This window comes from Tupaia chinensis, unplaced genomic scaffold (assembly GCF_000334495.1).
Source record: "Tupaia chinensis unplaced genomic scaffold, TupChi_1.0 Scaffold138757_1, whole genome shotgun sequence".
Taxonomy (NCBI): domain Eukaryota; kingdom Metazoa; phylum Chordata; class Mammalia; order Scandentia; family Tupaiidae; genus Tupaia; species Tupaia belangeri.
In genome coordinates this window covers 1,897,820-1,924,516 of record NW_006198649.1, presented here as the reverse complement: position 1 = coordinate 1,924,516, position 26,697 = coordinate 1,897,820, and the positions used below count along the sequence as shown (strand labels likewise).

The 26,697-nt window shown below is 36.7% G+C and overlaps 1 protein-coding gene across 1 annotated transcript in view; it reads right to left on the bottom strand.

Moving 5' to 3' along the window:
* LRP1B (LDL receptor related protein 1B) overlaps positions 1–26,697 on the bottom strand; it is a 1,871,701-nt gene that overhangs the window by 1,101,337 nt on the left and 743,667 nt on the right. The window contains exon 8 of the mRNA XM_027765590.1: positions 21,165–21,293. Coding sequence (XP_027621391.1) covers positions 21,165–21,293 — 129 coding nt within the window. The remainder of the gene's footprint in view (positions 1–21,164; positions 21,294–26,697) is intronic.

The window sequence follows — 26,697 nt, the reverse complement described above, 5'->3', positions numbered from 1 at the left end:
ACTATTACGATAACTGACCCACCTCCTTTCACATTTCCTCCCTATAGGCAGAAAAACAAGATCCCAGATAGCAGAGGAACTTGTTTAATACAACTTTCTTGAAAAATGCAGTTTGCTGGTGTTAGAATTGATGATTTTTTTTTTTTTTTGGATAGATATACACTAACTGCCCAGATTTTTACAGCACATTTAAAGGTAACAGTAAAATTCATTAAAAATTAGTGTTGATAAGGGTTTAGCTATACAATCACATTCAGAGTAGTTTTTCTGCCAATTGGAAAATAGAGAAACAATGTGTCATCTTCGACCTCTCTTTCTGTATTGACTCACATCATGTCATAAATCCCTTTGACGCTGATGTTAAACACATCAGAAAATCCAGGACTTCTTAGTACCTATTGCTAACATCCTGCCCCTAGCTGCTGTCATCTCTCATAGAGGCTATTCCAGCAGCGTTCCAACTGGTTCCCTTGCTTTCATCTATGCTCTCTTCCTCTTCAATGTATCCCTACATGATAGTCAGAACTAGGCCATTAAAATGTTAGGCAAATCAGATCAGTTTTCTGCTTATTTATTGGATTCTCATTCCAATCTGAGTCAAGTCAAAGTCTTCCTAATGATCGAACAAGTTCTCCCTGATCTATATTCTCACTACCTCTTTGGCCTAGTTTCCTTCATCTTCTTACTACTCTTAGTATATAGTTCATTTTTCTCCAGACATAAAGCACTTACTGGTCCTAGAACAATCCAGGCAAATTATCAACAGTTCTTTCCTCTTCCTGGATTAATCATTGCTCCAAATATCAACGTGGCTGACTTGCTCACCTCATTTAGGTCATTATTCTAATATCACCTTCAGGAGAGGACTTCTCTTACCACTTTATCATCTAGAGATCGCAAGCCTCTACACTCTATGCACATTTCCACTGTTTTATTTCCCTCTTATCATCACCAAGCATACTATATATTTAATTTATTTTTCTGAATCATTATAAAGAGACTTCAAAAAGTTTACAAAAAAGTAGAATTAAAAATAAGAGCTTAGTGTAAAAAACCTTAAAACCATGCACAGTTTTATCATAAAACATATTTTCCATTAAATTTTTGAAAACTTCTTATTTATCTATTATATTGCTTCCATGGTATCTCTAAAACTGCTTAAAAAAAAAAAAAAAAAAAGCCTAGAAGCTGGTAGTCATTCAATACACCTCTTCTGAATAAGTTCAAAAGACATTTAGAAACATTCTGTTAAACATATTTTTTTTTAATTTATGAAAGTAATCTAGAGGAAGACTGGCTATTTGGAAAATTTAATAATCATGATTTAATTATTTTATTAAAAAATGGATGTCAAACATTGTAAAGACAGAACAAAATAAATGCATTAACTGTGATTAATATAACTAGATAAGTCTAAAAGTTTTGAAGTAGTATTATTTAGCTCACTTTATAATTTCTGGCAGGGTTAGGGATATCAGTCTTCCTGTGTTTCCCTCAAGTAGAACAAGTCCTCCAGTGAAGATGGTTGGAGTCTCCCCTTAGGCTTAAAATATCAACCTAGCATGTAAGTGCCTTTCATGAATATTTAAATTGTATCCCCTAAGAAATTCACTCAATCAACCTACAGAATTTCTCTGTGCCTTCAAAAAGATACAACATTGTTTACTTAAAAAATGACAAAACCAAATGAGCAAACAAAAATGCCTCAACGAGATAATAAAACTATGTAGCCCAACAGGTTTTTTTTTTTTTTTTCATTTTTTTTTTCTTCTTCTCAATAGTCAATAGATTTATTCTGGACTGCTTAAGTATAAACCAACCAAGAAGAAGTTTCAAAAACACTAAGATTATTTCTGTGACAAAGAGTTCTCTCAGAAGCATCAACAAAATTGTGAATCATTTCTGCTTAACATAACCTTGTGGATGGAACATGTCTGAGCCTGGTTAACCAGTCTTCCCTCCTAATCTCTTACATCTAAATATTTTGAACTCTGTTACACATGCCCTTGCTATTCCAGATTTGGTCTCTTTTTCTAGACTCCTAGTTCCCTCATTTTCCAATTGACCTTGGCACTCCTGAAACTGATTGGATCATAAATTTCTCAAGTCATAGAAAGCCATTAGATGGCTATAATATCAGGTTAACAAAGATATGCTGATACTAACATCAGTGTTTTCTGCCTTCATTTGACAACTGAAATGACCTTTAGTGACTGTCTCTCCTCAAAATGAACCACTACTGAAAGCTTCTTTGCTACAAAGCTTTACACAAAATCTAGATTTAGAACATCATTTCTTAACTAACTCCTAACCGGTAAACTTAAATTTGTCATAAGAATTCTTTGGAGAGAAGCTGGAGTCTGAAGAAGCACTGAGATTGCTTTGAAAAACTGAGATTAAAACATGAGTAAATATAGATGAGTAAATATAGGCAATGCTTACTAGACATGATCAGTTTATATGACTTTCGTAGCTGCTTCTTGAGTGGATCAGTTGCTAATGTTTATAAAAAACTTATCAGCCACTGATTTTAAAATTTCAGATAAACAGACAACCAGTAAAAAGAAAGTCAGATGCCTTATAATCTGACATGGTTTCATTCAGTAATGATGACTTTAAAAGAACAAATGATATATTAGAGGAAGGATACTTATAATCTTATTTGTGAAGTGCTTTATTGAAGTAATAGCCTCATGTCTTTACTAATTATTTGCTGTGGTTTCTGTCTTTCAACAAATAAATAAAGTATGGGGGAGGAAAGCTATTGGAACACAAGAACGCACAAAAAGTCATCAAGGTCTAGGACCAGCAGTTACAGGAATGGATATTATGCTGGATTCCCATGTAGTTAAATGCAGTTCGAGTCCTGGACCTGGTGACTTAAACTCACGCTGAGCACATGTGCATGTGTGCCCAAGACCCCAAGAGGAGAAGGGATTGTGGCATGGCTATGCCCCCTCCTGGGGGATGATTTCTCACTTTCTGTCTCTCTGTCTCTTTCTGTCTTTCTGGCAAGCGCATGCACCCTATAGCGAAAACTTCTCCAAAAAAATAAAAAAGTCATCAGGGTCTAAAGATGCAAATCTTTTAGTCCAATTTGTGATACAAGCTGACATAGCTCTGGCAAAGACAGTAGTCTATCTCTACCTGTACTGAATCTGATCCCTATTGTGGGTCATTATCTCAGGTTTCCACATGCCAGCTGAAGAGCACCATTAGCTTGGGTAATGAGACTAAAAGACTAAACAGAGTAAATGTGATGCTCTTATTGTATGTCATCTTTAGAGTCAATGAATAGTTTGCTCAAAGGACAAGTTGGAAAGCTCATAGATTGCTTCAGTCAAAAATGACACCTACATCAACACTTAATGAAAGATAATAAACATTAATTTTTCATATAAAAGAGACTGATACACAAGAAAGCATTCAGTCAAAAAAAAAAAAAAAAAAGATCCTGAAGTTGAGACCAGCAGTTAGTGCAATGGCTATGTTGCTGGACTCCCATGTAGTCGACGGCGGTTCGAGTCCCAGACCCAGTGGCTTAAAACTCACGCCAGGCGTGTGTGCGTGCGTGCCCAAGATCCCGAGAGGAGAATGGAGGAGAAGGGATTGTAGCATGGTCATCCACCCTTGGGGTTGATTTCTCACTTTCTATCTCTGTCTCTGTCTATCTGGTGAGCGCATGCACCGTATAGCAAAAACCTCTCCAAAAAAAAAAGAAAGCATTCAGTCAACACTAACTTAGAAAAACAAGTTTTAGGATGAACCAATCTCTACAACAAGCTCTCAATTAATTCATGATGGAGGATTAGAATTGCTCTCAGATTTATCATCACTCTCTATACATTGAAAGTATTAAAAATAGTATTTCCTCTATCCACACAGAAATAGGATGTATATTTGTGCTATGTATGAACAAAAAGTGGCTAAATAATTTTTCAATAATATTTGTTATCGGGACCAGCAATTAGAGTAGTGACTATGTCGCTTATAGTCTACCGTGGTTCGAATCCTGGACCTGGTGGCTTAAAACTCAAGCTGGGCATGTGTGCATGCGTGTCCAAGATCCCGAGAGGAGAATGGAGAAGGGACTGCAGTGTGGCCATCCCCCCTTGGGGGTGATTTCTTGCTTTCTGTCTTTCTGTCTCTCTCTGTCTTTCTGGCAAGCGTGTGTGCCCTATAACAAACAAAGAAAAAAACTCTCCGAAAATAGAAAAATAAATAATAATATATGTTATACTAGTCTGTACCATAACCTTTGAAGATCCTAAAATAGTGAATTTAAAAGAGAAACTTGGAAAAAATAATTTGACTAGATTCATAAAAGTACCTAATTAAATTCCAGGCCACTATAACCAAATTATCCTTGTACAAACAAGAATTTATGGAAAGTATATTTACATACTTATAATAACATGATTTTGATATGTAGTTAATGCTATATAGATCTTTTCAATATGAATACAAATTTGTCATTTTTATGGTTTTATTTAAACTACTCGTTCTTTCATTTAATTATAAGAATATTAATTCAGCTAGTTCACTTCTAAGTGACTAGAGTTATGGAGTCAGATATTTACAAATAACATGCACCTAACAGCTTTATATATATGTAAATATATATACACATATTTATATGCATAAATATATATAAAGGTATAATTTTTTACTTATAATGTGTTATGATTTTTATTAATTAAACCTGTAATTGTGAAAAGATAAAATGCAATCTGATAAGCCAGCAGTTGGCATGGATGTTAAGACGGTTGAATCTCATATGGCCAACTCCAGTTCAAATCTCAGATCTGGTAACTTGAAAATAGTGCTAAGCACATGTACATGCATGCTCAAAAACCTGAGAGGAGAATGGAAGAGAAGTAATTATGGAGTGGTTGTTCCCCTCTTGGGTGATATGTCACTTTTTTTTTCTCTTTTTTTCCCTGTCTCTTTTTAGAAAGTTCATGTACCCTATAGCAAAACAAACAAACAAAACCACATAATAATAAGAAGAAAAGAATAGAAATAAATTAATATATCACCATCAAAAATTATATTAAAATAATATAAGCTTTTTAAAAATTTAACTTAATTTTTTTTTTTTTAGAGAGAGGCATTTTGCTATAGGGTGCACATGTTTTCTGGGGAGATAGACAGACAGAATGGGAGAAATTAACCTCTAGGAGTGATGACCACACTGCAATCCCTTTTCCTTCATTCCCCTCTCAGGATTTTGGGCATGCAAACACAAGCCACCGGGACCAGGACTCGAACTGCAGTTGACTATGTGGGAAACCAGCAATGTAACCATTATGCCATCAGCTGGGCCAAAATTGAAAGACTATAAAGATAAGAAAACGGACATAAATTGAGAAATGATACCTAAAAATGCTAACAACATATAATGAAAAATTATACAAACACGCATACAAAGTAAGTTAATATTGTATGAAAGAACGTGCAGAGCAACCTTTTTAAAGAGACCAAATTTAAAAAAAATACTTCTAAAATTATGTAAAGAACAGAAAAGTTTGAATACGTAATACTAAGAAGAAATCATCTTTAAAAGGAGGCAGGTCCCATAGTATAGTGGTTGCACGAGGCAGCAGGAGTTAATTTGAGTTCTGGCCTCAGTAGCTTAAAAAATACACTAGGTACATTTGCACACACGCCCAGGATCGTAACAGGATGGAGAATAAGAGGATTATGCCATGAGCAGGCTCTACTGATAGGGTTCTCTCTCTCTCTCTCTCTCTTTCTCTCTAGTGCACACATGTATCCTCTGGCAGGAAACAATGTCTATAGAAAAAGATGCTGTTATTTAAATAATACAATAAATTATGGATCAAAGTCGACCAAACCAAAGTATAAAGAGTGACTTGAGTTAATAATATCACATAAGTGAAAAAGATTATTAGATTATTTTTCTTTTCTAAAATTTAATATCCAAATTCATTTCTCCTTATTCTCCACTATTTTTTAATTAATACACTCTTTACTGAAATAAATTGTATTTGGAATAAAAACACACTGTCATATCTAGTAAGAAACTATTTTATTGCATTTTACAAAAGAAAAAACAATATATGTATCAAATGTGAAAAAAATACATTAAAAGAAAATCGAGCTAAATAAAAAAATGAACACTGTCGGGAACCAGCAGTTAGCGTAATGGCTATGTCGCTGGACTCCCACATAGTCGACCGTGGTTCGCGTCCCGGACCCGGTGGCTTAAAACTCATGCCGGCCGCGTATGCGTGCGTGCCCAAGATCCCAAGAGGAGAATGGAGGAGAAGGGATTGTGACGTGACCATCCCCCCAGGGGGTGATTTCTCGCTTTCTGTCTCAATGTCTCTCTCTGTCTGTCTGGCGAGTGCACGCGCCCTATAGCAATAAAACCTCTCCAAAAATAAAAAAAAATGAACACTGTTACAACTATTCCACAATTTATGTTTTAGCACTACTTTTTATCATCACAAAGTATTTGTGCTGAAATATTCTTTGATTGCATAAACATATTTTATTAATTAGTTAATTTAGTATTTATACATCTCAAGTATTCAACTGGGATTTGAAAGAGTTTAGTAAGACAGTGTGCCTTCAAGAAAGATTTCATTTTAATTACTAGAAGGTACATGATCTCACCAGAGAGAGACAGAGAGAGGGAGACAAAGAGAAAATACCCCACAATGGGTAATGGTCACTTCACAATTTCTTCTCTTCCATTTCTCAATTCTGTTGGGATTAGTGTTTCTTAAGCCACCAAGACTAACATTTGAAACTCAGTCAGCCATGAAGGGTCCAGTTTCCTTAACCTCTGGGGTATGGGAATGGCTTGAGAAGGATATAATGTAGTAGGAAGACTCATCCTTACAGAGATCTATATTTTTATAATCAGGCTTGGTACTTTTTATAAAAAATGTGCAGCACCATTGAGTTTCAAAGAATGGTTAGATACACCTATTTAGTGGAGTCAGAAGTTTCCTAATGGTGAACTCAGCCTTGTCTTTGGAGAACAGGAATCTGACATTCAGAGAGAGTAAAAGGAAATCAGGTAATAGAAACAGCTTTGACAAAAGCACAACTGTGAAAGACCAGAACATGTTAAAGAGATATAGACTTCAATTTTTCAGTTTTCTGGAAGGCAAAGCATGTATTTCTAGTAGAAGTTCTTCATAATTACAGTAAAAATAGCTAATCTTATCTGAGAATACTTTAGGAGTCAGACATGATAATATATGCTTTATGTTTGTAGTATACCATAGACTCATAAAATCAGATTCTTATCCATATTTTACAGATTGCAAAACTGATGTACATAGAAGGAAGGTAATTTGCTTAAGGTCCTATAGCTGTTGAGTGGATTCAATTCCTAGTTTTATAGTAGTTGAGAAAGTACGTTGAAAAAAAATTACACAGGTAACTAAATGTTAAAAAAGATACCTATTTTTAACTCAGGATACACTGAGAAGCCAGTGTTAATTCTAGAAATAGAGTACAATGCTATTGAAACTGCTTTAAGAAGGTCAAGCGAGAAATATTATCTAGGATACTATTCGGTGAGTAGAATACACAGGGAAAAATAGATTACTCATTTAGTTTTCTAAATGGTCTGGTTTTGCTTCTACTTTTTAAGTGGATTAAATTTATCTCAGATAGGAAGGAAATTTATGTTGGATAGGAAGAAAAAATGTAAATGTTATTTACACACTGCCTTGATGGTAGCATTCTGAAGTGAATCTGAAAAGGAATTAGGTGACTGGAAAAGAAATATTTGTTCCTGTTCAGTTTGGTGCACGACATAAAAGAAGTGCCATATGTGGTAACATTCTTAGTGAAAATAGAGGTGATGGAGAGGATAGAATGCTGGTGTCATTGAAAGAAATAGGAAGAAGGACGGCCCTGTGGTCTGCGGTTGAGTAAAGCAGATCCCACATGGCCAACAGCACAGTTAGAATCCCAGTCCTCTCAGCCTGAAAAAGACATTGCGGATGTGTGTGTACGTGTCCAAATTCCCAACACAATGAAGCAGTGGGGAAAGGGCAGTGTGACTGTGTCCCACTGCAGAGGGTGCGTTCTCCCTCCTCTTTGTGTTTTCATCTTGCTCTTGCAAGCACATGTAACCCCTGACAAATTACAACAAATGGGGGGGGGGAAAAGAAAGAGAAAAAGAAACAGTAAAAAAGAAAGTAGAGCAAACTTCAGAAAATGATAACATTAGTATTGAACCCTTAGTCCAATGCCTACAACTGCTTTTAGTAATCTTGCCTTTGGCACTGAAAATCTTACTTAGTAAAATACCAAACAACCTGAACCAACCATAGACCTCAGAGAAATAATTGTTTTGCTGTTTTAGACTTTACTTAGTGAAATTCTGGTATCTTCATTGCAAGGAAATTTCAATTTTAAATATGATAGCTGAAAGTAATAAAAGACATAATTTCTCAGGCTAGGTGGTGATGTGGCAGTTATGGCAACTGGATCCAACAAAGCAGACTTCGTGGTCTGAGTGCTGGCTTTAAAAACAAACAAACAAACAAACAAACAAAAAACATACTGGGCACATGTGCCTGAGTACCCAACATTCCAAGAGAATGGAGGAGAAAGAATTGCAGCATGGCCATACTCCCCTGAGAAGTACTTTCGCACTCTCTCTCTCTCTGTCTCTCTTTTCTCTCTCCCACCTGTAGCAAGTTCACTGTGCCCTGTAGCAAATTTTAAAAGAAATACATTGGTTCTCAAGAAGATTAATTTTACAAGAACACAGAAGCTAATAATATCATCACACACACACACACACACACACACACAAACATCTTGTTTTGCAGGTTAGGAGTTCTCACAATTTCCCTGCAGATAGCTGGACCTCCAGACCAAAGAGGTCTTTCCTCTAATATCTTAAGGCCTTACTGCACATATGTCAAAATTTCAATAAATGAGTGAAAAATGGGGAAATGTCTCAGTGGTTTTTAAAATATTTTAATTGATTCAATAATTTTATAAATGACAATATATTTCAATAGGACAATGAAATAAGTAATGCATAGTGATTTAACTCAGAAAAAAAAGATGAAAAATTTAAATTGATAAGCATTGAAGTTTTATATTAGTAATCCTCAAAATCTCATAGTATATTTCTTTCTAATTTTGAGTTATTAGATGAATATCAGCACCAAAAGATCATCTAGAAATGAGTGGTCACATTAGTCATTGAGAAGTGGCTAATAGCTACTTTAGAATCTCCTGTCATTTTAAAAATTGTAGCCAGTAGAAACTAGCTATGGGAACACATTTTCTCAACTCTCATGTTCTTCTGTTTTGTAAATTGGCAATGTCTGAGTTTAAAATATAATGGATATTGGCGTATTTGAAAATTGCTTTTAAGGAACTTCTATTCATAAAATAGTTCCTGTTTGAAAATGTGGATTCTTAAAAAGGTCGCATTTAATTTGGCTCCTAAAAAGAAAATACTATCTCAACTTGTGCATATTTATTTATTCATCAACAAACACTTACTGAGTATGGCTAGTTCTGCCAGACTCTGCTCTAGATGCTAGAGATGCAGCAGTGAATAAAATGAACAAAAATCCCCATTTTAACAAAACTTCTATTTTTGGGGAGGAGACAATAAGCAGGTAAATAAATACTACTTACTATTATTTGGAAGTGATAAATTCTAGTAAGATAAGTAAAGCATAGGTAATAATGGAGTTGAAAGCTGCTCCTTAGAGAGGGTAGTTCAATGCAGAATTGTTTAGAAGGGTGGAAACTAAGAGTTTGAGAGAAAGAGTGGTATCAAGGATGACTTTGATGTTTTGTTCTGAACAACTAGGTGAATGAAGGTGACATTTATCAAGATGGGTAACATTAGAGAAAGAGCACCATTAAGAAAGAATCAAGAAGTCACTTTGGGACACATAGAGTTTAGTATTTCAGTAAATTATCTGAATGCAGTTATTAAGTATACAGCTGGGGGACCAGCAGATAGTGTAATGGTTACATAGCTGGACTCCCAAGTAGTCAATCACTGTTAAGAGTCTCAGACCTGGAAGCTTAAAACTCACACTAGGCATGTGTGCATCCATGCCCAAGATCCTGAGAGGAGAGTGGGAACGGTAGTATTATGGCATGGCCATCCCACCTTGGATGGAGGGGGCAGTGATTGCTCACTTTCTTTTTCTCTCTGATAGCAAAAATATCTCTTAAAAAAGGGAAAATATGTGGATTGACAAACATGCCCGGTTCATGTATGTGCACCCTGTCAAATTCCAATAGGAGGGAGAAATGGAAGAGAAAGGATTGTGATACGATCATTCCTCTTGATGTGGGGAATCTTCTCCTCTCTCTGTCTCTTTCCAGTGAGCACATGTGCCCTCTGGTAAAATAAAAAACAAATGAGCAACAACAAAATAAACGTGGAAGACTCAGTATCAACATCATTTTTTAAAGTCATAGAAAAGGATGTGTTTTTGAAGCCACGATACAAGATGAGAGAGCTAAAAATCAATAAATAAGAGAGATGTCTAAAGGACAGAACTTTGAATCATGCCAAAAATAGATAGGAGTTAGGACCAGCAATGGCATAATGGTTACATTGCTGGACTCCCACATAGTCGTTGACTGTAGTTCAAGTCTCGGACCTGGTGGGTTAAAACTCATGCCAGGCACATGTGCATGTGTGCCCACAATCCTACGAGGAAAATGGAGAAGGGACTGCAGCATAACCATCTCCCCTGGAGGATGATTTCACACTTTTTGTCTCTCTGTGTCTCTGGTGAGAATTCCTGCCCTATAGCAAAACGAAACAATTAAAACAAACAAACGAACAAAAACAGTGCCAAAATGAGGACAATGGAGCAAAATGACCTGAGGAAAACTGCTCAATAAGGTGAAAGCAAAATTCCAAGAATGTGCTGCTTTAAAAAGGAAAATATTCAAGATGGAGGCGATCATTAGTTGTGAGATAAAGACCAGTAATTGCCTCTTTAGGCAACTGGAGATAACTGATGATTTCGATAAGTGTGAGTGATAAGAATAATGTAAAGCCCTCTAAAGTGAATTCAGAATAGAAAAGGAGGATGTGGAGAAGGAGACAACACACTCTGTGAGTTTTCCTCAAAGAACAAAGAAAAATGGAGTAGTAGCTGGGGGAAAGTATGTGCTTAAGGGAAGCTGTTTTACATTGTCTTTATACTATGCTTTTATCCTAATGGAAATGATCTAAGAGAAGAGAAAATCTAATAAAGAAGACAATTATATGAGTCTAATCAATCTTTGTGTAGGTGAGAAAAGACAGAATTGGTGCACAATTACAGGAATGGCCTTTGATGGAAAAAGTTTGCTCTTCAATTCAAATAAAAGGAAGGTGGAGTGATTATTTCTAGATTCACATAAACTTGTAGATTTAATGAAGTTGGGGTGAGAAAGTTCTTGTTTAATTGCTTCCATTTTCTCAGGGAAATATGAAATAAGATCATCACCTTAGAATAAGGAGGAGGGAAGTAGATATACGAAAACTCATTATCTAGAGGTAGGAAAAAGGAAAGGACATTTAATCTATTTCACTGTTTTCTGACAGGGCTGCCAAAGGATGTAAATATACAACCTATATTTAAGATCGTGATTTTCTATTTTGCTATTATAGAGATTAACTACTCTAGACATTCAATGATGATGATATATAAAACTTCCAGCTCCTTTATCAAATTGTTCTTTGAAACCTGATTGTATGTTGTTTGAGACATTCGAAGAGCATTAAGATATAATTTATCTAATAATTTCACCAAAATTATCTTTTATGGAAGGCACAGATAGAGGCTGTGTGAGTTTTAGGGCTAAAAAGAAATCCTCACACATATCTGAAAATGAAATTAATGCAACAAATATTCTCTTCTCAGGACGAAAATGACACTAGATGGCTTGACTAGGGTAAATAGGCAGAATATTAGTATTCTCTGTCAAGGACAAGCATGATCTCCAGGGAAAGGTGTGCGATAGGATTCTCTAATCACTATTATTCCTCCTGAGGTTTTCAATCCCTATTGCAATTGATATAGAGATGCTTTAAAGGCTCCTCCCAGAATTTTGTTTTTCATAAGAAAGGACAAAATTATTCTTTCTACTTCTTAGGTTTTAACCTTTTTTTCTGAGAATTTCAATAGCTACATTTTTTTCCCTCAAATAAAGCAATAGAAAAGTTGTATACACATGTATAGTCTTGCCTCAACTATTTAAACACTTGTAAATTCTATGAATTTATGTGTGCTTCTTTTCTTTTTATTTTTTATTACTTTTGTCTAATTTTAATATAAGTAAAGAGTGTTAATTGTACAGCACAGTAAAAATTATCTTGCATTTTAAATTGAGGATTTAATTAATAGTTCAACAATTATTCTACAAAAAATTAAGAAACAAGATAGAAATTTGTGCCTGTTATGCCATATATAAAAACAAGTTTATTGATTATCAAATTGAGAGCCCCTAAATATGGTCACATAATTCTTAATACCCAAACAGAGATATCCTCAGCTAGATTGCATTTAAAATGTAAGTTATGGGACCAGCTGTTAGTGTAGTGGCTATGTCGCTGAACTCCCATGTAGCGGGCCACAGTTAGAATCCCAGACCCTTTGGCTTAAACTCGTGCCGGGCACATGTGCGTGTGTGCCCAAGATCCCAAGAAGAGAATGGAGGCGAAGGGACTGTGGCATGGCCATCAGCCTGGGGGGTGATTGCTCACTTTCTGTCTCTCTGTCTCTCTCTCTCTTTCTGGTGAGTGCACACCCCCTATAGCAAAAACCTCTCAAAAAAAAAATGTAAGTTACAAAGAAAGTTTGAAGATATGCATTCTTTCCTTGGGTGATAGTTTATTGAACTATGGGTAAATGAATGGTGTTATGACACATAAGATACCATATTTACTAAACTTGCAACTTTTTTACTGGAGAAAAGATTAGACATGTCAAGAAAGGTGCTTGACTGTGATGATAATGGCACCTAACAAAAATAAAGAAACAAAACAACCCCCAAACAAGTAACCAACCAAACAAAAAACTACCAGAGAATATTCATGAGGGGTTTTTACATACCAACACTGGCACACGAACTGATAGTGTGAGAGTAGGGAAAAAAGGTTTGTTGTGTAACTTGAGTAGTGGAAAATTCATCAGAAAACTGTGCTGTGTCCTGCCACAGCATGTGGTTTAAGACTGAATGATGAGCCATAGAAGACAGCATGGAAATATTCCATAGAATAAGAAATACTTTGATGGCCAGACTACATGCCTACGAATAGGAAGCCTGGTAGTCCTACAATGTTTATAAAATAGGGTTTTAGGTGACCTGGTCTGATTGCGGTTAAGGGAGCTTGTTCTCCAGCTGCATTTGAATAGGGGACACACGGTTTGTAACAAGATTGTAAATTTATCTAAAGAGGGATGGGGCTTGATGGAGAGGACACTCTTAGGAAGATTGTGTCGAGTTTCCTGAATCACTTTCTCATGCTACTGCCTCACCAAAGCCAGAGTCATTCCTGACTAATAACACAAAACTGTCAGAAGATACCATTCTCCTTTGACTTTCAGTCTTTTGACTCATTTTTTCTCTACATCCCCGTGCCTTCATTCTGCTTCCTAATTGTTCAGTAAATTGTCAACAGCAGCCAACAAGCATTTGCCAAGCACATCTTCTGTTCCAGGCATTGAGCTACTTTTCTGCCCCTTACTATCTACCATAATGCATACAATTTCATCCATGCATATGTGGCAGGGCAAAGAACACATGCTCCTCACTACGATGGTTTGGATCTGCTAAGCTCATTTCTAGCTAAGACCATCTCACAAACCATCATGCTATCGAGTGCCATTCACAGTTGCAGATCAATAAAATGCTAAATTATCCACGAAGTAGACCTTTGGACAACTAAAAATAGTAAAAACCCTGAATGGAGAAGCTTCATGCACCAGTCATTCTGTAGGAAGCTCTTCTTAGCCAGATGGTATACTGAAACAGACCTGGTCCACGAGTTTCATAGGTTATTAAGGTTACTAAGACTTAATATGTTACCCTTCCTAAAATTACTTACATTTTAATAAGGGGTACTTTTTTTTTTTTTTTGAGAGGTTTTCGCTATAGGGCGTGTGCGCTCGCCAGACAGACAGAGAGAGACATAGAGACAGAAAGCGAGAAATCACCCCCCAGGGGGGATGGTCACGCCGCAATCCCTTCTCCTCCATTCTCCTCTCGGGATCTTGGGCACGCACGCACACACGCCCGGCGTGAGATTTAAGCCACTGAATCCGGGACGTGAACCGCGGTCAACTACGTGGGAGTCCAGCAACATAGCCATTACGCTAACTGCTGGTTCCCAATAAGCGGAACTTTTTAAAGACAAATAGCATTTTAATAGCTGAATGTCAAGCACTGCTGAAGTGACTGATGAGAAGACGATACTCTGAGGCAGACAATTCCCCACTATCCCGACAAGCAGAACCAGCTCTGGCCGAACATCATGGGTGATTTTTCTAACATTCAAAAGAAAATCTTAAACTTTGTGGTAGCATATGTTAAATTATCCCTAGAGTTGTGAAGTATGAGCTACAAGAAGTTACATTTTCTCTTTTTTATTCTTCTTAAGAATTACAGTAAAGCAGCAAGTGATACAGCGATATTCCCTCCCTAACATCACCTAGACAGGTGCTTTCTTGGATGATATAGAGATTATGATTTCTGGTTTTACCTCTAAGAGTTTCATTGCTTAAGCAGCCTGTTCTTGTTGTGTTATTTTTTTTTCCTTTAAATCAACGGACAGCAAAATGTCAGTTGTAATAACTTCCCAACATTGTTTCGTGGACCGGCTTCTTTCACTGCTCTGGTTGCTCCATGGCAAGGAGATACACACTCTCTCCCAGGGAAGCATTTAATGTACTCCCTCTACAGTGATGAACACTAAATGAGTTAGTGTTCGTTATTTTGTGATGGCTTCAGGTAAGTCAGCCCAGCCCCAGTGGTTTGGGAGAATTTGTGTGTAATCAGTGCCTGCCTTCAGTGAGTGGTTAGGCCTCTGAAAAGTATGCTCTAAGAAGCCTGAGTTTATCAGGAGTAAAATGGCCAACAGTTCCTAAGTTAGACACCCTTCACTATTTTGGCCTCATAGGTTCTCCATGTGCCTGCTTTCAGCCCCAGGTGCACACGTTCAACACATATTTTTACAAAATATGTGAAACATGCATCATTCAAAATAAAAGGATGAAAATGTTAAAGAAATCTCATTTTCAGATTGGATAAGTCATTATTAGAACTATTCTTTAAAATGTAAAAATATACAGGAACTTTTATGAGGTACTTATGCACAGTTGTTTGTAAAAAATTTTTTTTTTCAAATGACAAGTCCTAGCATTTAATTTGATTACTAGTTTTTAGTGTGCGTTCAATTCCAAAGTAATGACTGTTCCCTTATAATATTTGCATTTTCGTATGTCTCTTCCTCTACAGGTATATTGCATATTTAAATCAAAGTTACTTTTTTTTTAATAAGAGGGTTTTTTTTTGCCTTAGGGCATGTGCAATTGCAGAGAGAAAGACTGATGGATACAGTGAGAGGGAAAGTGAGAAATTACCCCCCAGGAGGGATGGCAACATGGCAATCCCTTCTCTTCCGTTCTCCTCCTAGGATCTTGGGCATGGGAGCACATGTGCTTGGCATGATTTTCAAGCCACCAAGACCAGGATTTGAACCATGGTCAGCCTTGTGGGAGTCCAGCGACATGACCACTATGTCATCTGGTGGTCCCCAAAGTTATTTTTTAAAATATATTTGTCAGTCTTCTGTTCTTTTGGAAATTACTTCAGTTTTTAAATGAGAGAGAGGCATTTTCAACAGGGTCTTGCCATTGCAATCCCTGACCGAGTCTCCCAGTTAGCTAGAATTACGGGTGTACACTACCATTGCCTCCTGTTCAGGTCGGTCCAGGATCTAAACCTGGATCTTCCATGCAGCCCCAACCTCGTGCAGCAACATTCTGCCACTTAGACCAACATGACTGGGATAGAAACTAATCATTTTGAATTAAAAAACACATAATATCAGGTGGAAAAACAGACAGTGATTCTACATTTCAGTATTCAGACTCAATCTCATTAAGTGTAGACAGGAAAAGAATCTGTCTGCCTTAAAGAAATTAAGAGGAATAAAAAGGCCTCCTGCCTGACATTAATCTCTTCACCCATCTGCCATAGTGCCCCCAAGTCGCTGCCCTCTATTAGAGATTTATTTGTTAAAGGTACTCCTAAGGCTTATGAATTTTACTTGGGCTCAAGCATTCTATTGCAAAGAAGGGATAACCAATTAACTTAGATTAATCTGCTTAATTACTATCAATTGCCACATTGAAAATAAGATGCAGCAGGCACTGGTTTGGGGGTGAATACACTTACTCCTCATTTAATGACCTCCCTGTTTCACCACCACTTGGACTTACAACCAGTACTCCAATGTGGGGAGTCCCTGTTCTCAGTTTGTGTGAGTTAAGGGAACAGCCTTTCTGTCTCTGTCTCATTCCCACAGTCAATATTCACTACAGAAAGTGTTCACAATCATGCAAGACTACATATGTTATGTATAAATTTGTATTTTATTGGGCACCCCTAGTGGTATTCAGAATAAATAAAAATTATAGAATTACATTAGTGTGATAGCGATTGAAAAAATGTATATACCCTGTGGTGCCATGACATACCACGAGACATTCGCCTTTAAACTCCTTGTTTATTGACCAACTCACTTAACAACCTAGTCAATTCACTTAACGGCTTAGTTATAGGAATTGAACTCAGTCATTAAGAGAGTAGCGCCTGCAGTTGGGAAGAGGCCATAATCCTGTTCAGTACTAAACTAGTTCAGCACTTTCATAAGCAGCTTTAGTCATTTGAGTCTGCTTCTCTCTCCTACACATAAAGAGCCAATTGTCCCAAGAACTTTTATTTTATCACCTTATACAGCTTTTGCAGAACATCCTCTTCTTGGGTCTAATCCTAGCTTTCTATTGCATCACTTGGACTTGGTATTTCTATACTGTTCCTAATTATTTGTATGTATGTATGTATGTATGTATGTATGTATTTAGTATTAAGTCGGGAGATCCTTTATACACATCCCATGCTTTGGGCCAGTCTATTCTGACCTTCCATAGTTATCCACTCTCTGCAGCTTCTCTGAGACCTGGAACTCTGGTTTGACTTGAAAAGGAAGTCAGGTTCTAGTTCCAGTAGAGTAGAATTATAGGAAAATGGAGAAAAAGAATGTGGCTAATTTTAGCAGCTGTATAGCTGATAGTAGCAATGGCAGATTCTTAAAAAAAAAAAAAATCTCTCTGGTCAGCAGGTGTAGTTGTTGGTCACTGGATTCCTACATGGTCAACCATAGTTCGAGTCCCAGATCCAGCAAGAGAATCATGCCAGGCATGATTGCATGCAACCCCAAAATCCCAGGAGTAAACATATTCTGGCTTTATACCCTAAGGGGTGATTTCTCACTTTCCTTCTCACTGTCTCTCTGGTGGATACATGCTCTTTAATGAAAAAATCTGAAAACAAAAACGAAAACAAAAAAGAAAACTGTGGCTTATTTTTAACTTTTTTATAGTACTTGAGAAGCATAGTCATGCTACAATATAATAAAATCTCCCCAGATTTTTAAAACTTGATGCACTAACTGAAGTTTTAACTGAAGAGCAACAAATGCCCTTTGCCTCGTTTGAAATAAATATAAGAAAACCACTGCAAAACTGATCATTTTCCTCTTACATTGTACAAATACATTGGTTTAAATATCCATGTAACCTTTAAACTTGGTCAGTGTTTGTTATAGACTTACAACCGTATCGCTAGCAACTCATTTTTTAAATACTATAAACAACTGCAACATTTCCAAGGCAACTGTGTATTTTTCAGACTTTATAGGTCAGCATTGTCAGGAAGCTAAGGACTTAGGGTGAAGGGACATGTATACTTCATTATCAATTCCTCAGTCATCCATTTTCCTTGATATAATATGACATTATCATGTGCTCTTCTTCTCTGGTTATAGCCTATTACTGTTAGATAACCTCCATGTGTATGAGGAGAAGTTATTTCTTGTATAGAGTTTGTTATATTACAGTCTCCTCGTGTATCTACAGCAGTATTGTCTGGATCAATAAAAAACAGCACCGAACAAGTCTCCAACTTCTTTAGTCTATCAATATTTTAAATCAGTACTCTCAGTGGTGGGAAAAGAAACATATTACCTGACCTAATTTTTCTCAAATATTGCCCCTGAAAAATAAGTAGGACTCTACAAACCAAGTCAATTATTCAACAAAATGAACTAAAAAGTAAAAAAAGTGTTTCTTTGTGTTTTTGTATATAATTATCTTTTCTAGAAAATTAATAACTATTCAGAGAAATGACTGAAATTATAACATGAGGTTAGGTGTAAAGGGAGCCAACAGCAGCAGCTTGCTGAGCAAACCCAATGCTTCTTTCAGTCTGGCTTTGGAAAAGAGAATTCCATCCCATGTCTAATTTACCAGTTGCTAATAAGGGGGAGGACAAGAAGGACACTCGTTAATTTATCAATATATCACAATGTGAAACTTCATGAGATGACACTGGATTTAAGGGAAGTTAGAAAAAGCTAGATGGACTATCAGGTATATAATATATATTATTCTCAAGTGAATTCAACTCACAAAAATTTAATATTATCCTACAATTTCTAGCACAGCTCAAATCCAGCTCAGTAGTCAATCAGCAATACTACTGTTTGTTGTAGATTGAAAACTGTCTAAAAACTACTGATGTTATTTGCAGGTAAGCAGTAAAAGGCAGATTTGAGATATGAAATTCAAATTTTGAATAGTTGAGCACTCTTTAGTAATTTTTTTAGAAAGATAACCTCGGGACCAGCAGTTAGCGTAATGGCTATGTCGCTGGACTCCCACGTAGTCGACCACGGTTCGAGTCCAGGATCCAGTGGCTTAGAACTCATGCCGGGCGTGTGTGTGTGTGTGTGTGTGTGTGCCCAAGATCCCGAGAGGATAATGGAGGAGAAGGGATTGTAGACTGGCCATCCCCCCTGGGGGGGGGTGATTTCTTGCTATCTCTCTGTCTGTCTGGTGAGTGCACGCGCTCTATAGCAAAAACCTCTCCAAAACAAAAAAAGAAAAGAAAAAGAAACAAAGACAACCTAACTTCTTCTTCTTCCCTCCCTCCCTTTCTCCCTTCTTCTTCCTTGCACAAATATTGAATACCTATATATTCCAGGCAATGATAAATCCTGATGGTAATGCAACATTGCAATACTGAAACCACATGGGAAGATCCCAGTCAGCATTCAGAGGTCTTCTTGTACACACTAGGCAAGATTTGGGCCCATGATCCAGGCTGCCTGAGGCAGGAGTGGGTCATGGTGTGAAACTGTTAGATGTGCCTTTCTTGCCTCAAGAAATGTGAATAAATGAACAAAAACAACAATGAAAACCCATCAAGATCAATACTCTCATTATGTTTTCAATATTCTGGAGAAATTAAATGATAAACAAATACATAATTAAGTTAGTCTTACATGGCAGTGCTAGAAAGAAAAAAAAATCACAGGGAAATCATATAGTGATAGAGTGGGTGTGCATAAGTAATAGTGGGAAATAAGATAGCTGAGGAGACGGTGTCTACTATTAAAGAGAATGGTTAGGGAATGTTATTCTGAATGTTGATTGCTTAGCTGAGCCTTGAATGATAAGAATACATTAATGAGGATAGTGTAGAGAAAAGCACTACAGGCAGATTAAAAAAAAAAAAAACAGTAAGTGGGAAGACACCAGGGTAGGAGCAATGTGGGTGAAACCATGAGATTGGTTCTGAAAATTAAGGAAGACAATAGTGGGAGAAGGGATTGGAAGGAAAATGCTACCAGATCATTAGGTCTTTAGAGATCCTGGGAGGAGTTCAGATTTTACTCTTAAGGTAAATGAGAGTTATTAGGAGATTTTGGTTAAGAAAATAGCATGATCTGGTTTATATATTAGCAGATTATTATTTGGAGTACAGATTTTGGAGACAGAACAGAAACCTATAGAAAGCAGTTAAGAATCTATTATAGTGGGGGGCTGGCAGGTGATGTGGTGGTTAAAAGTGCTGGACTTCCACATGGCCAACCGTGGTTTGATTCCCACACCTGGTGGCTTGCTTTCTCATTTTCCTTCTCTTTCTCTCTCTCTCTCACTCTGTCCTTCTATAGTCAAATTAAAATAAATGAATGAACAAATAAATAAATGAAGGTAAATAATTATTTTTTTAAAGAAAGAATCTGTTGGGACTAGCACTTGACATAATGGCTATGTCGCTGGACTCCCATGTAGTCGACCATGGTTGGAGTCTTGGACACGGGACTCATGCAGGAGGGTGCATATGTGTGTGTGCACAAGATCCCAAGAGGAGAATGGAGGAGAAAGGATTGCGACATGGCCATCTCCCTTGGCGGCGATTTCTTGCTTTCTGTCTCTCCATCTCTCTCTGTCTTTTTGGCGAGCACACACACCCTATAGCAAAAACCTCTCCAAAAAAACAAACAAACAAACAAACAAAAAAACTATTATAGTAGTTTGGAGAGAGATAAGTAATTCAAATCAATTAATCCATTTCTTTGGAATAAGCTTTTACTAATTAGATGCTTCCTATAATGGAAGGAGTTACATAACCATCAGTGATAACTAAAAGAACTTTTCTGGTTTTCTAATTATGGATCAGTTTATTATACTAAAGCCCATGTTGTTGTATCACATTTCTTTCTTCATTTTAGTTTGCCATTGACTGTGTGCCCTACCAGAAAGAGACAAGAGAGGGAAAGTAGGAAATCACTCCCTATGGGGATGGCCATGCCACAGTCCCTTCTCCTTCACTCTCCCTTTAGGAATTTGGGCATGCACACCTGATGTGCCTGGTATATTTTTCACCCCTCCAGGTTTGGGACTTGAGCCACATACTTAGCCATATGGGATCCAGCCCCACCACACCACCTGCCGGTCCACTGTAGCCCATTTCTTAATACACACACACACACACACACACACACACACACACACAAGCACAAAACTCTAGAAGGGAAACAAGAACAAAAGATCATAACTTACCATTTTTGGCCTTGCAAGATCTGTTGTCTGGCTGCATTAAGTAGCCCTCCACACAACTGCAAGCATAGGATCCATACGTATTTAGGCAGGTCTGGCTGCATGTGCCATAAACAGCACACTCATCTTGATCTGAAGGAAAAATTGGCATAATTTTTAAGCAGGTTTACTTTGTGGCATATTTTTCTTCCTTTAAGAAAAAAATTTTTTTCTAACTTTAGAAATAGTCTATTGTTTTATAAAGCAAAAGCCAACTTCAATGAGTCTTTCCAAAATCACAAGAAGTGAAAGTCATTGATTATTGCCTTAAATTTGCAGAGATAAAAGACCAAACTTAATATCAGCTCATTTATTTAATTTATTTGCTGTTTTGTTTGTTTTAATGAGAGAAGAGGAAATAAATACAGAAAAAAAAAAGAAAAAAGAATGAGAGAGGTATTTTTGAGAGAGTGTCACCATGTCATAATTCTGCTCAGTCTCCCACTTAGCCAGAATTATAGATTTGCAACACCTTGCCTGGCCTTTCTGCTGGTGCGGTAATCAAACGTCAGCCTCCCATACACTCTATCCTGTGCAGTGGTGACGTACCTCTAGTGCCACTATAGCTGGGTCTCAGATTATTTATATTTTGGAATATTTATTCGTGTTTTTAATGGATAGACTAGCATTTTTTTATATTTTTTGCACAAGTATAAATTTATTGCCATTAATATTAGTTGAATAGTTCCACTATTTTTAACATCGACTTTTTCACTATTTTAGCAAAGAATGAGTCTAGTAACATAATTTTCAAACAAGAGATTAGAGTTCTGAGCCAAGCTATGGAAATCTATCTAATTTAAAAAGAGAAAACAATCAAATGATTGTTGAAAGCATAAATTTAATCTGAATTAAATTTTAATTTAATGTTTATGATCCTCCTTCTACTTCTCCATTCTTGTTTCTCTATACTTCCCTCCTCTACCACCTGATTCAAATTTCTATAAATAGCAGGTACTCAAAGATTTTTACCTGCCTAGGCAAATAAAAAACATCCTGTCAGTCGTTATTTAGACAAATATTTGTTCAGTCTGTCCTATGCACCAAGCACAGTCCTAATCCTTACAGAAAAATCCTTTCAGAAACTGATTTAAAAAAAATAAATAACACACTGCCTACTCCTAAATAAGATGAGTCTAGTAAAATGCAATCATGAATTTCCTTATAATAGAGGCATTCTTTAGGTGTGATAGAAGCCAAAACAAATAAATGAATCTGCTTGGGAGTGGAGGAAGAATGCAAAGTGAATTTCAGATTGCACTGAGTTTGAAGGATGATCTAGATTTCCTCAGACTAACAAGTGATAGATGAAAAAGAGCATTTTGGTTCAACAAAGTAGCATGTAAAATGCATTGAGATGAGCGACTCAAGGAAGTAGGAGGAGTCGAGTGGAGCAGAGTGTATAAGGGAAAGTGGTAAGAGAGAAGATTGGAAAAGGACTTTGGGAAGCAGATAATGAAGTTATTGGTATGCTGAACTAAAGGACTGCACATTACACATAGGCATAGGCATTGGGAAACCATTAATTAGACAAGCTATCTGATAAGTTTTACATATTTTTTCCTCTCATTTAAAAAATTATTTGTTTATTTAATTCTATTTGTTATTAGTTTTTTTTTTTTTTTTTAATTATGACTAGACAGAGACAGAGAGAGATAGAAAGGGAAATCAAGAAAGCAAGCCACCAAGTCTGGGATTTGAACCATGATTAGATACATGGAAATCTAGCACCCTATCCACCACACTACCTGTCAGCCCCTAAATTTGGTATTTCAAAGGTAAACTGGTACATGAAAATATCGACTTATGACTGTAGAAAACAAATCCTAGAAAAATAATTATTTGCTCAGTTCAGTGAAGAAATTTACTTTAGTCAATATATTTCTAAGTAAGCTAGTGGCAGGAGGAATGGAGAAGAAGGAGTGGACTCAAATATTTCAGTAGGACAGACAACATCTGAAACTTGATTGGATGAGATAGAAATGAATGGTGCTCTAATTTTGAAACAGAGAATGTAAGAAGTATAGTTTTGAGTCGTGATATCATGGCAGGAGATAATGGTTTGATCAGGTTTTGCTAAATTTGAGATTTCTGTAGGGCATCCTTGAGTACATGTGCAATAAGTAATTGAAAATACCAAACTGGTAATATTAAGTGAGATTAGTCCTGGAGTATTTGGGAGTCAATAGGATATGAATAATAGATTCTTTATAAAATGGTATGTGTCTCATTCTTCCAGAAAGAAGCAAAGTGAGGAAAATTTGACTGCAGCAAAATATTAAAGTATACCAACGTGGACAGGGAAAAGATGAAAGAGGAAGCTATAAGCCTCCCACAGAGGATATTCCAACATGGTTCTCAGGAGTTAACAAGGGAGAGCTTTCCAAAACTACCAGAGCTTTCAAAAGAGTTACATGGAATAAAGAAATTCAATAATATAAAGACTGAAATGAACATTTAAATTTAGCTATTAGGACAGCATATAGAGATGCCGTAGTTTAGGGGAAGGAGGGGATATTGCCATAAATGGAAGGTGGATCTTAATCCAAATCTGATTATAGTCTGAGACCGTAACTAAAATAAGATATATAAACTTGGATCTTACAAAATTTTGGTCCTCAGATGTTGAGAATATTGTCTTTGAAGAGAACTTGAGTATCTAGAGTAATTTTGGAGGAAAGGGGGTAAAGAAAAAAGATAAAAGAAGGAAGCAAAGAGTAAAAAATTGGAGACCAGCAGTTAGTGTAATGGCTATGTTGCTGGACTCCCATGAAGTTGACCGCGGTTTGTGTCCCGGACCCGGGGGCTTAAAACTCATGCCGTGCATGTGTGCGGGCGTACCCAAGATCCTGAGAGGAGAATGGAGGAGAAGGGATTGTGGCGTGGCCATTCCTCCTGCGGGGGGATTTCTTGCTTTCTGTCTCTGTCTCTCTGGTGAGCGTACACTCCCTATAGCAAAAACCTCTCCCTCTCCCCCCCCAAAAAAAAAGAGTAAAAAACTGCAAAATGGCTTGAGGCTGTGATATTAAGTAAATTAAACTAGTAACTCTTGTTTAATTTGTTGATTGATATTTAGACTTTTTCCCTCTGCCTGGCTCAGAGCTCTAAAAACCCTTAGACATTTTCAGTTGTTAGGGGTGTCTTTTGTTATCGTAACAAGCTCCTCTGGAACACACTTGAGCCTGTGCTAATGAGGTGACACGATATGGGGCCCTAAGGTAGTCTCAGGATGGCAGCTATTACCAAAAACACCAAACAGATCTTGAGAAGGTGGGATCTCTTGGCTTCATCCACTGATCTCCAAGGAAGGGAAGGAAACTGGATATTGGATTTAAAAACTCTAGAACAATGGAATTTGGAGAGCTTCTAGGTTGGTGAACACACTGAAGGCCTGGGGAAGTTGATATAACTAGAAAGATCATGGAAGCTCTACCCACTCATTCATTGCTCTTTGCATTCTCATCTGCTATGCTCCGAATTGTATCTGCTACAATAAACTGGCAAAAGAAAAAAAAAAAAAAAAAAGACCTACTTGAGTTCTGTGAGTTGTGCTAGTGAATTACTGCTTCTGAAAAGACGACTGTGGGAACTCCAAGTTTATACCTGACCAGTCAGAAGTATGGTTGAATTAATATCTGAAATAAAGACAACCTTCTAGCACTGAGCCTTTAACCTCTGTGGCTTGTGCAAAGTTTAGATAATTTCAGAAATAAACTGACTTGAACAGAATTGAATATTTGGTCACCTAGGTGATTTCAATAATTTGAGAAATTGGTGCAAAAACACACAAACACAACTTGGTGTTGTGAGTAATGTTGAAAACAGATATCTCAACTGGCTTTTTAAATAATCCCCAGTGAGCACAACACAATGATACAAATGGAAGGAAACTACTGTGCGGTGGGTGAAGCCATATGGAAGGCCGAGATTTAATTCCCAGCTAAGTCTAACTAAATAGGCTGTGTGGTGCTTCATGCTTGTGTTCCTAGCTAACTGGGAGGACCTGATCAAAATTCCTCTCCTCTCTCTCTCCGTTCCCCTCCCTCCTGCCACATGTTTCCCTCTCTTGTAAAATTAATGTATATTGGGTTACGGATAAGCCATGACATAATTTTCTATTTTTTAATGCAAAAATATGTCATGACTTTTCTGAGAACTATATGTGCATGTCTGACAACTATATGTGCACGTGTATTTATGTGTGTCTGTACGTATATACATCCCCAATGGAGCAGTAACTTAAATTCTATAACAGGAATGTTTTTAGACAAAAACTTGCATTTGAAATTAAATGCATTATGATATAAAATTTGAAAATAAATTTAGTGTAGTTTATGCGTACGATGTTTATAAATAACATCTTTGCCTTCACATTTTCACCACTCACTCATTGATTAACCCAAAACAACATCCAGTCCTACAAGTTCTATTCATGATCAGTGCCCTAATCAAGTATAACATTTTTACACTTTCATATCATAACTTGCTGTATTTTTTCCATATGTAGATATATTTAGATACACAAATACTCAATACTGTGTCACAATTTCTACAGTATTCAGTTTGGTAACATAATGTATAGGTTTAGAGCCAAAAGGCAAAATGCTATACCACATAACCTACGTGTGCTAGTAGACATTGCCATCTAAATTTTTAAGTACATCCATGCGTTTGTGCAACTACGAAATCACATAAGATGAACATATCACTCCTGTTAAGTAATGCATGGATATATATATATATGTGTATATTTACATATATATATATAATATAGCAAAGAATCAATAGAATGGCTAAATAAAAGAATCATTCAGTATGACAGAGGGGAATCATTAGGAAAGGAAAATATTGCTGCAAAGTGTTTACAAAAGTGAGAGTTAAGACATTGAAAAAACATAAATATTCTTTATGTCTCTCATTGGTAAAATGTCAGCTGCTGATTTTCACCACAAAAATTATAAAGAAAATTATATAATTAATAATTATTCATTAAATCTCTTTAGTAAAATATTTCTACTAGACTGTAGCTATAAAAGAGCCTTAAACATTTAGATTTTCACCACAAAAATTATAAAGAAAATTATATAATTAATAATTATTCATTAAATCTCTTTAGTAAAATATTTCTACTAGACTGTAGCTATAAAAGAGTCTTAAACATTTAGGAAGTTAAAATAATTAAATCCAATATGTTAATGGTTAAATAAAACATTTCAATTTGTTGACACTTGCATTTTGATAAAATTGCAATATAAATTGAACATTGATTGGTATAAATTCATATGTGCATGTTTATGTTTTTGAGAGGTGTGCTAACTTATAAATCTCAAGAAATAAACACAAAAATGTTAACATACCCCCCCCACGGCCAGGGCTCCGCCCTGCACGCCCTGCCCCGAACGGCCGGGCCCCCTCCGGCCCCGGCACCCCCTGCCTCTCCGGCGCTGGATGGCCTGGCTTGCGTCTGCGGGCGGCCAACCCGGCCCCGCGCGGGCCC